The sequence below is a fragment of the Anopheles nili genome, chromosome 2, assembly GCF_943737925.1.
Source record: "Anopheles nili chromosome 2, idAnoNiliSN_F5_01, whole genome shotgun sequence".
In the NCBI taxonomy this organism is placed as follows: domain Eukaryota; kingdom Metazoa; phylum Arthropoda; class Insecta; order Diptera; family Culicidae; genus Anopheles; species Anopheles nili.
Window position 1 is genome coordinate 30,213,244 of NC_071291.1, and position 9,615 is coordinate 30,222,858.

A 9,615-nucleotide genomic window follows, 5' to 3' on the forward strand; every position below is an offset into this window, starting at 1 on the left:
ATATATGAGATAATCAATACATCAATAGTATATGTCAAGCTCACTGTTGTGATAGGAATTTAAATCACCATGCTCCAGGAGACGATATCCACGTGGTGAGCTCTAACCTTCACGATATTAGAATGATAACGATAACGCGTCTGAAACGTGAAGTAAGTTCCGATTTCTCCTGCATCAATGCAAGACCATGCAGCGCGGTTGTAGCATCCAATAAGTTAGTATTAGTTTTGCAATAAAATGAATTTAATAAATGTATCAATTTACTGCAATAACGTCGCATTCAAATAGAAGTTCGACTTCTCGAAATAATTTCGAAACTGCTGTCAAAAATAATTTTCTCATAGGCGTCAGGCTTTACAGCAAGCCATCACCACCACTAATTCTATATTATCAAGATGGCGGGTAAGTGCAAGCGTCGTGTTGAGCGAGCTGAACTTCTCGGTGAATTTTCTCGTACCAAATCTAATATTTTGTGACACAAATGTTCACAGAACTTTTCGCCAAATACACATGCACAAACTGTCAGGAAGATATTTCCGGGATCCGCGTGCACTGCGTGGTATGCACCGATTTTGAGCTATGCTTGGCGGTAAGTCACTGCAAAAATTGGGCTTCTTTTTTTTCCTTCTTGTTAGCCCATGCAGGGTGTGACGTCAGGTGCTTGTGTCAGTGAAATGACGTTTGTTTTGGCTTCTCTTCGATTTGGTTTTGTTTACAGTGTTTTGCTGCCGGGGCAGAAATCGGACCGCATCGAAATGACCATTCTTATCAGTTTATGGACTCAGGTATTTTGTCGATTTTCCGAGGCAAAAATGGTTGGTCGGCACGCGAAGAGCTGCACCTACTGGACGCCATTGAGCAGTATGGATTCGGCAACTGGGAGGACATCAGCAAGCACATTGAAACGCGCACACCGGAAGAGGCCAAGGAGGAGTACGTGTCTAAATTCCTCAATGGTACCATCGGACGCCACACATGGCAGACGGCCGTTGATCAGCGGCCCATCCTAACCGATCACACGTCGGACGATGCGGGACCGTTGAGTCAATTGTTGATACAAAAGTTACCACCCATGGACTGCACAGCCGAAGAAGCAGCCGCTTTAGGGTACATGCCAAATCGAGACGACTTCGAGCGCGAGTATGACCCCACAGCAGAACAGCTCGTGTCTACTCTGTCCTTGCAACCGGATGATGAAGACGTTGACATGCTGCTCAAGCTAGCTCAAGTGGACATCTATACGCGCCGACTTCGGGAAAGAGCCAGAAGGAAAAGAGTTGTCCGGGATTATCAGTTGATAGCGAATTTCTTTCGTGGCAACATGAAACGAGCTCGCCAAACACGGGACCAGCGTGAATTCCGTGAGCGGTTGCGTACGTATTCGCAATTCTACACATCGTTGGAGTTTGAGCGGCTAATTTCATCGCTCGAGCGAGAGCGAGCCCTCAGGATTCGTTTATCGGAGCTCAACCGGTACCGGTGGAATGGCATTCAGCGAGTTGATGAATGCGTGCATTTCGAGCAGCACGTTGCCGCAGCTCAGTATCGCAGCACGGGACCCTACGGACATGGGCGTACGGTAAGCGATGGCTTAATTTTTGGCGTAACGGTATGTTGTTGGGAGCTTTGGAAATGGATTGGCATGGGCATGTTTATTTGATTGCTGAATCTCATTTTTTGTGCCAGATCAATGTCTAGGAGTTCTCGATGCAAGATCAAATCATTTCCATAGCGCCAGCTTCAACATACCGTGCGGTTTCCGATTATACATGGGAGCTATTTTTGTGAATCGAATTTTCTCTATCGCGTATGGTTATTCCATCACCCGGTCTCAACATCTTTCTATGTTCTTTCTCTCCTTCTCCCCTCGTAAAATGATTTTTGTTTGACCGTTACGCTCTTGCTTGCACGGTGTTTCCGAAATAGCTTGCATGTATAATCGGTCCAAACGGTCAGTCAATCACCGGTTGTATAAGACAAATTTTAACAGGACAACCGAAGCAGAGGCGCCTCTGGAGAGACCGCCAAAGGAGCCTACTTGGTATCGGGCAGCGGAACGGACCAAACGTTGGCGGTTCCATCGGTGGCGGGCCAGGCGACTGTGACCCCAGCGGGCGAGGGACCGGCAGCGGTGGGATCAATAAGAAGAAGCGAAAACGACGTCCGAAGCTCAAGTTCCATCGACCGAAAGCCCATGCACCCCACCGACGACCAGGTTTACTACGACGACTCATACAACAGCAAAAGTTGCTTGGATAGCTCACAGCGGGGGGCAGTGATGAGCCCAGGCAGTCAGCAGCAGCCGGCGAGCGGCCAGAAGCATCAGCACCAACACCAGCCGAGCCCCGCCGGCGTGGCAGGAAACCTGGCAGCCGATCCGGCGCAACAGCCCGGGGGTCTACTGCTAACGTCTAATGAAATCCAGCTGTGCAGTTCGCTCAATATGCCAGTCACAAGATATTTGACACTGAAGACGGTGCTACTCAGCCGTACTGCCCTTGATCACAACATCAACTCGGTGGCGGAAAGCATCGTGAAAAAGTATCTGGTCAGTCGGGGTTGGCTGCAGACAAGTCCTCAGAATTAGCACCAGTTCTCCGAGGCTCCGAGAAGGAAAGGATGGTGGCCATGTTCTGCTTTTATCACAAGACGGAAAGCATAAGCAAATTTTAGTTTATGTTGATCTCATGCTACGCGATCGAAACAAAGCAACCACTTTTTGAAATATTTTATTTGCTCGTCCCGAAAAAAGGACTGATTTGCAAGGCTCTACATTTAATGGGGGCGTTTTAATTTTCGTGAACAAATTTTAGTTCGTTAGGCATCCCTTTTGATATGCGATAAAGTTGAGTAAGGGTACAAGATATGCCATAGTTTCACTATCGAACTAGTTCACTTTCCCATTGCGTGATAGTAGAAGCTTATGATGCAAATAGGTAGAACAAGATATGCACGTTTTGAATGTTTTGTTCACGAGGACAGCTATCGTTGCAATCGTGCAAAGGTCAACGAAAAATGATGTATAAAGCGGAGTAGGAATATCCTTTACATTAATCTCTAAATAAATTATAAACATTCAAATATATTTGGATTCGGACATTTATTCATCTCCAGTTATTGGTTTTGTGAATGGTATAAAAGAATGAAAAATTGCTGAACAATGGAATGTTGTGATAAAAAGTTTAGAAATAATCGAAGTTGAATGAAAATGCATCTTTTCTCTGAAGTTGACTGTGGCATTAAATAATGGAAATTGGATACACGAGTTTAAGAAGTGTTATTTTCTACGAGATTATAAGCGGCTCCATAGCTCAGCTGGTTAGAGCGTCGTGCTAATAACGCGAAGGTCGTGAGTTCGATCCTCTCTGGAGCCAAAAATAACTTTTTTTTTTATATTATATTCCAGCAAGAACTGTTTTCTTAGATAATTGCAATCAACATTTGCAGCATTTTTGTTACATAAGATTTGCATTTTTTTCGGGTAATCAGTTGCAATATGCTAAAACTGATAACTGATTAATGAATAACATCGCGCTCTAGATTTACTGTGCGCCTGCTAGGCTGCAAAGCTGATGACGTGTCAAACAGCATTGACGCAAAATGTCAAGCGCTTAAGCGTCAGGCGATTAGAGGCGTCGTGACGTGAAAAAGACATGATTAGGAAAGGAATAGGCAATAATTAAGCATCAAAAAGGCTCGTACTTCGTTGTAAAAAGTGCATATATTCTACGCGAAAGGTGAGCATACAAACTTTCTCGAATACCAGCGCTTAGGTGCGCGAAAACGCAATGGGTCGCTTTTGGTGACCTGCGCCTGTTGCAATAGTGTCAAATATGCAACAAGTTTAACATTCCGTGTACTGCGGTCTACTGTTTGGCTTGGGTGCGTGGAAATCAGGGGTATCTATTGTTTTAAAGTAGCTCTGGCGTTTGATCCTGTTCCAGTACATTGCTGTGCAGTTTGCACCATTGCACGTAGTCGACGATCGGTCAGTATTTTAATGTTTGTTATTGGACTGTTATCGCGTCTTTGCAGTGATCTGTTGGGAAACAGCAGTAGTATCTTATTTACGAGACGCTCTCTCGCTCGCTTCAACAACGTTGTTTGTAGTACCTGCTCGTCACAACGATGGTGGGAAAACGAAAGTTGACCGCTGGGGGTTGTATAGGCACAACGAAGAAAAAGACGGAAATTCTGGTGAACGTTCAGATGGACGCCAATGACCAGATTGCACTTGTGCCTGTGAACAAGGAGGAAGAGTATGGCAGCGCGTCCGGTGAGGACAGAGACGGAGACGATGGAGATGATGACGATATGTCGGATAATCCAATGTCCGATCCGGAGCTACTGGAAACGGAGGACGGTCGATTGATACTTGACATCAAGCGCAACAAGAGCTGCGGGAAGTGTAAAAAGATGTTCAAAACCTCGGCGGTAAACATTGGAATCGGTACAAGGGTAGCCCATGACTTAAACGGTACATCGTTCGTTTTAGGAAATGAAAGCCCACAAACCGAAGTGTCCGGGCGTGGTAGACGAAATACAAGATGTTATCCAGAAAGAGCGAAAGGCGGCAAAGTACGCTAATCCAGGTGAAGAGTTCCACAAGTACTGCAATCCGAACCCGGAACATCCGTGCTATTGTTGCGGTGAAGACACGACAACCGCGCACGTCGGCCACATCCGGTGCAAATTCTGCCCCAAGTCGTTCAAAGCGTACAACTACATGGAGCGGCACATCAGCTCGATCCACTCGGAATCGGATGCGTTTCCATGTGGCTTTTGCAATGCCAAGTGCAGCTCGCAGGACGTGCTCGATCAACACGTGAAAACGCACAGCGATGGCAAACCGTTTTCGTGTTTGAGCTGCGGTAAGGAGTTCACCCGCCGCTACCACTTGGATCGGCACGAGAAGCATACCAACTGTGGTAGCGTCCCGAAGGAGGTATTGGCATGCGAGGTGTGCGGCAAGGAGTTTACACGTATTGACAACTTACGTGAGCACTTGCGTTCGCACATGGGACAGGGGGTACGCAAACGCGACTACCAGTGTCCGTACTGCGCGAAGTCTTTTTACGGCTCGTCCCTGCTGAACATCCACATCCGGACGCACACCGGTGAGAAGCCGTTCCCGTGCGATCTCTGCCCGTTGTCGTTCCCGTCGACAGGGGCGCTTCGGAAGCATCGTCGCAAGCATACGGGCGAACGTCCGTACCGGTGTGACGAGTGTTCAGCGACTTTTGCCGCCCGTGAAACACTGAATCGGCACCGGAAGACGCACACAGGCGAGAAACCGCACGAGTGCACAGAATGCGGCAAACGGTTTATTCAGGCGACTCAGCTGCGGTCGCACATGTTCAACCACACCGGCAAGAACGGGTACGAGTGCAAGGAATGTAAGGTCGTGTTTAGTCGTCAGAGCCGGCTAAACGAGCACATCAAGTTCGAACACAAGGGCCATCAGCCGTTCGAGTGTGACAAGTGCTCGAAGCTGTTCATACGCAAGGAAGATCTGGTGCGGCATGTGCAGATTCATTCGGATTCGAAGTGTAAGCACCGTACCATGTATTTGGTTCTTGCAACGATCTGTTTAATTTTTTGTACTTTACTGATCCTTCTACTTGCAGCATTTGAGTGCGCCGTGTGTGGAAAATTTTTCGCAACAAAGACTGCCGTTACTTTGCATCAGAGAACGCACAGTGATGGCGGGCCGGTAAAGTGCAAGGTTTGCTCGGGGCATTTCAAACGGCCCGATTGCCTGATGCGCCACATGCGCTCCAAACATCGGTAAGTGATTATACCAGGTAACTGGAGTGCCATTTCATAAATAGTACGCTGGCATCCTGGAGTTATTAATATGACCATCATTCTCTAATCTGTTCTGCAAACAGGGAACATTTAGAGAAGCTTATGGAGGATGCCGAACGCGAGAACGTGGAGAAACATATCGCTAAGCGAGATGCAAAGAAGGAGGCAACGGTTGAGATCGATGGTGCCGTCTATCAGATTACTACAATGGATGAGGGAGTTCTGAAGGAACCGGAGACCGCCAATCTCGAACCAGAATTGGGCCAATCGGTGGAAGTGTTCGAGGTGATGGAACTCCCGGAAGAAGTGTCCGATGGTGTCGTGTTCGCCACCGGTTCGGCCCCAGGCGATTTGCTTCCGATTGTGGAGGAAGTGGATGAATGTAAATTCATTTTACCGGACGTGCCAAAATCTGCGCAAGAAACAACCGAGAAGCCACTGTCTCCGATCATTTCGTCTGGATCGAAGAGAGCAAAACCCAAGGGTACTGAAGAACTGACGAAGAATAGTTCAAAGTCGCCTCCTTTGGGCAATGTTCCAAAACGTTCCGTTGCGGTGGTCCAGGAAAGAACCCCTAACGATGAAGTGAAAAAGATCGTCGCCAAACAACCCAACGCGACTCTGAGCGCAAAGCAGGAAAGTGCGACGCAAAAACCAAGTCATTCAACGGCGACGGTCAAATCGAAAGAAACCAGATCGAAGAGCTCCAGGGTGACGAAGGATCCGCCGGGTGAAGAAAAGCAGGAACGTAAGCGCGTACAGAGAACTTCGATCGCAAAACGGTTACGCGCGAATGATGATGACTATCCGATCTTCCTGAGTGATGCCGTGTTGGAGCAGAAGATATCCGAGCTATTGCAGATGCTGATGGGCGAGGATATGTTACGCAGTTTCGGGTGGCCTTCGGAACAGGTGGAGAAAGTGCTGGAGCGTGTAATTGTCGGGTGTGGTCACCAGCCGGCCAAGGGCGAGGAAGCCGGTGATCACACGACAAGGATGCGGGAAAACACGAAAATTCTCTTCTCCGTCACGATGGATGATGAGGATATCAAAGCGCTGCTGAACAATCACACAGTCGACGAGGTCATCATGCACGTGCTAAAGAACAAATAATTGAGCTGGTTTGTGGAGACACGCGCTGACAGCCTAGTGTTCGCCAAGGTGGCCTTATTTACCTCCGTTAAGTGCCTGAATTGTGGCATGATGAGGTGCAATCAATCCAATGTGGTTTAAAATGTTTCTAATCCTACATCGATTGAAACGCAAAATGTGGCCTTCCAAAGACCTTATAATGTTTAAGGTAAAGTGTTTTTTTATTTTCATTATACATTGCTGATTTTATAACTGTTCACTTTTTGATAGTATCATATAACAATGATAATAAACTATACCTATTACCTCAGGTCAGTACTGGTATAGATTATTGTGATTAATAATTCTTTTGATTAACGAATTTTCACTTTACAGTAGCTTGTTAATTTGCATAAAGGCGTCGAGCTGAAACGCTTTTTGGTATTGATTAGCGAAGATTTGTTCGATTACATGAACTTTAACGCGATCAAACCGGCGAGAATGACAGTCTCCATTACGATGATCAGAATAAGGATAAGCTTGTTATATAGCACGTTCCGTTTCATAGCACGAATTATGGCACCGGATCGGCTTAAATCGTCGTTGGCATTTTCCAACCGTCGCTGGCTACGAAGTAATGATTCCCGTTGCACCTCCAGTTCGGAAATAACCTACAATTGGAAAATACAGGTATTTACGATTGCACGTCTTGATGTAATGGGATGTTACGTACTTCATGACCCGTGTGTTCGGTTTCGATGGCAATCTGATTCGATCGAGCTAGGCTGGCGGAAGTGCGTTCCAATATTTGTCGCCCCTGCAACACCTGCTGCCGATGGTGTTCATTCCAGTCGTAATCGGCCATTCTGACAGAACGCAAATTCGTTTTTTGATACGAAATTCGAATGCTCAACGTACTCCTTATTTGATTGAATCTTGTATTAACAGATTATATTGCCATCAAATATCATGTTCATGTATGATGTAGCTATGTAAAAAAATTTAACAAAACGTACTTTAAATCCAACCTTGCCTTATTGCACCTAGCTTTGTAGGTAACTTAATTAACTGTATGCAGTAAGGCTAACGCTAATTCACAATCTAAATTGTTACAACGTTTAGTGAGTAATCACTTCACTGAACTAAGAAACATTGTTTAGCTATTGTCAAAAACTAGATCATGTTGTTTATATTTTTTTCAGGAATTTGCATTTGCTTACAATTGTTGACAGTTACAATAATAATTAAATTATAGCAAAGAATTGTTTATTTAGACCTATTTTAGGATAAAGCATTCAAAACTGAATTATATTTAGAAATATTGAAATTTGTTTTACAATTGTGAATGATGAATTTATTAATCTTTTTTGCATTCCTGTTAATGTTTTGTTGATATCATGGTTATGCCTAACACAAGGTTTATATAGACATCACTTATTACCCATGAAAATTACTGAGCAATTTCGTATTGGAATTTTATTTTAGTGTATCCATACTCTGTTTTAATATGATTATATCAAATAACTGTGTGTAGTTATTATTTATTAACTATTGTAAAAATTGGAACTATTGCCTAATTGAACCGTAAATAATATCAACGCATACGTCAAACATGACGGCCATATAACGGCGGCTGAATATCGTCCTGGGTCTACCTTGGTCGCTGAGGAAACATTGCTGGCTTGAACGTCAAATCGAAACAGTCGGACAGAGTGCACGCACGTATGTGACGAACTCCTGCCTGCTGCTAGTGAAACGGTGTGGTGTACTAATTGAGGTGTGTAGAAAAAGGTCCAAACGTGTTCAACAAATATTCTCCACTGAATGATATGATGAGTATGATGAGAGAAGCTTCTTGTGTTCTGTTTGGCTGGTGGAATAGTGAAACGCCCAAACCGCCAGCAGTAGGGACGCTCCCAATCGGCGGTTCGGAAAACGGGCCAGGTTTTTGCACGCGCAGCTTTCTACCAACACCCATCGGGTGCATGCACATCCCATCGCAGATGCGAAACGCAGGAACGTGTGCAAAATCTGTCACACGCGCAGCATTCATTTCGCAGGCCGACCCTTTGTCGCCCTCCGCATGAGAGCAAGCTTATTCTGGTGAAAAAAATTCTGCTACTTATGGCCAAGATGTGTGCATGTGGGGATGCAGGGTGGATGTGGCGTGCCTTCTCAATGCACCGTTTCCCGGAACCCCCGTATTTCTGGTGTGTGGTCCGCGCGGATGGTGATTTCGATTCGCTTCGCTGAATCTCGTCGCCTCCCAGCTCTAGTGACGTCGGTGTTTGCTCCGTTCGGTTGCTGCGATGGGGTTTGCGCGTTGTGCGTGAATGTGTGCGCGTGTGTGTTTATGGAAGAAAAACAACCGGAACAACCGGAGGGCGAAGGAGAGAATGTTTTTTTTATTCCCACCCCACGATAGGATGCACTGCCCGCTGGTGGCTGGAAAGGGTGAAAGAATTCCTCCCCGTTCACAGCCACTCGCGACCGTGCCGAACAGTTATACCAATAATAATCTGGCCAGCCATTTTCGACAGTCTCCGTTTTATTTTGGGCCAGCACCACAAGTGTGTTACGTTGTGTGAATACAGCTTTTCATTTTCACAGCGTCGACTACTCGGGCATTGGTGGTGGAAATGTCTCCCGTGTATGGAGTTGTGGCGCGCCAACCAAGGAAAATGCATCTCACTCTCTCTCTCTCGCTCTCTTTCGCACCCTTTGGTGCATGGTTTG

At 46.0% G+C, this 9,615-nt stretch overlaps 2 protein-coding genes and 1 non-coding gene across 3 annotated transcripts; 2 read left to right on the forward strand and 1 right to left on the reverse strand.

Moving 5' to 3' along the window:
• The first annotated feature begins 481 nt into the window (after positions 1-481).
• Positions 482-3,026, forward strand: LOC128731566 (transcriptional adapter 2B-like). The gene is made up of 3 exons (XM_053824696.1): positions 482-589; positions 719-1,579; positions 1,991-3,026. The coding sequence occupies exons 1-3, from the start codon at positions 482-484 to the stop codon at positions 2,585-2,587; spliced, it is 1,566 nt and encodes a 521-aa protein (XP_053680671.1). The 3' UTR covers positions 2,588-3,026.
• A 274-nt stretch (positions 3,027-3,300) lies between these two features.
• On the forward strand, positions 3,301-3,374 carry Trnai-aau (transfer RNA isoleucine (anticodon AAU)). The gene has a single exon. It is a non-coding gene; the product is annotated as a tRNA-Ile (tRNA).
• Positions 3,375-7,251: 3,877 nt separating this feature from the next.
• On the reverse strand, positions 7,252-7,995 carry LOC128722036 (uncharacterized). The gene is made up of 3 exons (XM_053815852.1): positions 7,896-7,995; positions 7,613-7,814; positions 7,252-7,550 (listed from the first exon to the last, which is right to left on the reverse strand). The coding sequence occupies exons 2-3, from the start codon at positions 7,742-7,744 to the stop codon at positions 7,347-7,349; spliced, it is 336 nt and encodes a 111-aa protein (XP_053671827.1). The 5' UTR covers positions 7,745-7,814; positions 7,896-7,995; the 3' UTR covers positions 7,252-7,346.
• Between the last annotated feature and the right edge of the window lie 1,620 nt (positions 7,996-9,615).

Bases quoted from the DNA above. Each gene is read 5' to 3' on its own strand.
- LOC128722036 (XM_053815852.1), bottom strand. From the start codon at position 7,744: ATGGCCGATTACGACTGGAATGAACACCATCGGCAGCAGGTGTTGCAG. The intron at 7,551-7,612 runs GTACGTAACATC...TTCCAATTGTAG, and splicing joins CCGAACACACGGGTCATGAA to GTTATTTCCGAACTGGAGGT.
- LOC128731566 (XM_053824696.1), top strand. From the start codon at position 482: ATGTTCACAGAACTTTTCGCCAAATACACATGCACAAACTGTCAGGAA. The intron at 590-718 runs GTAAGTCACTGC...TTTTGTTTACAG, and splicing joins ATTTTGAGCTATGCTTGGCG to TGTTTTGCTGCCGGGGCAGA. The intron at 1,580-1,990 runs GTAAGCGATGGC...AAATTTTAACAG, and splicing joins CCTACGGACATGGGCGTACG to GACAACCGAAGCAGAGGCGC.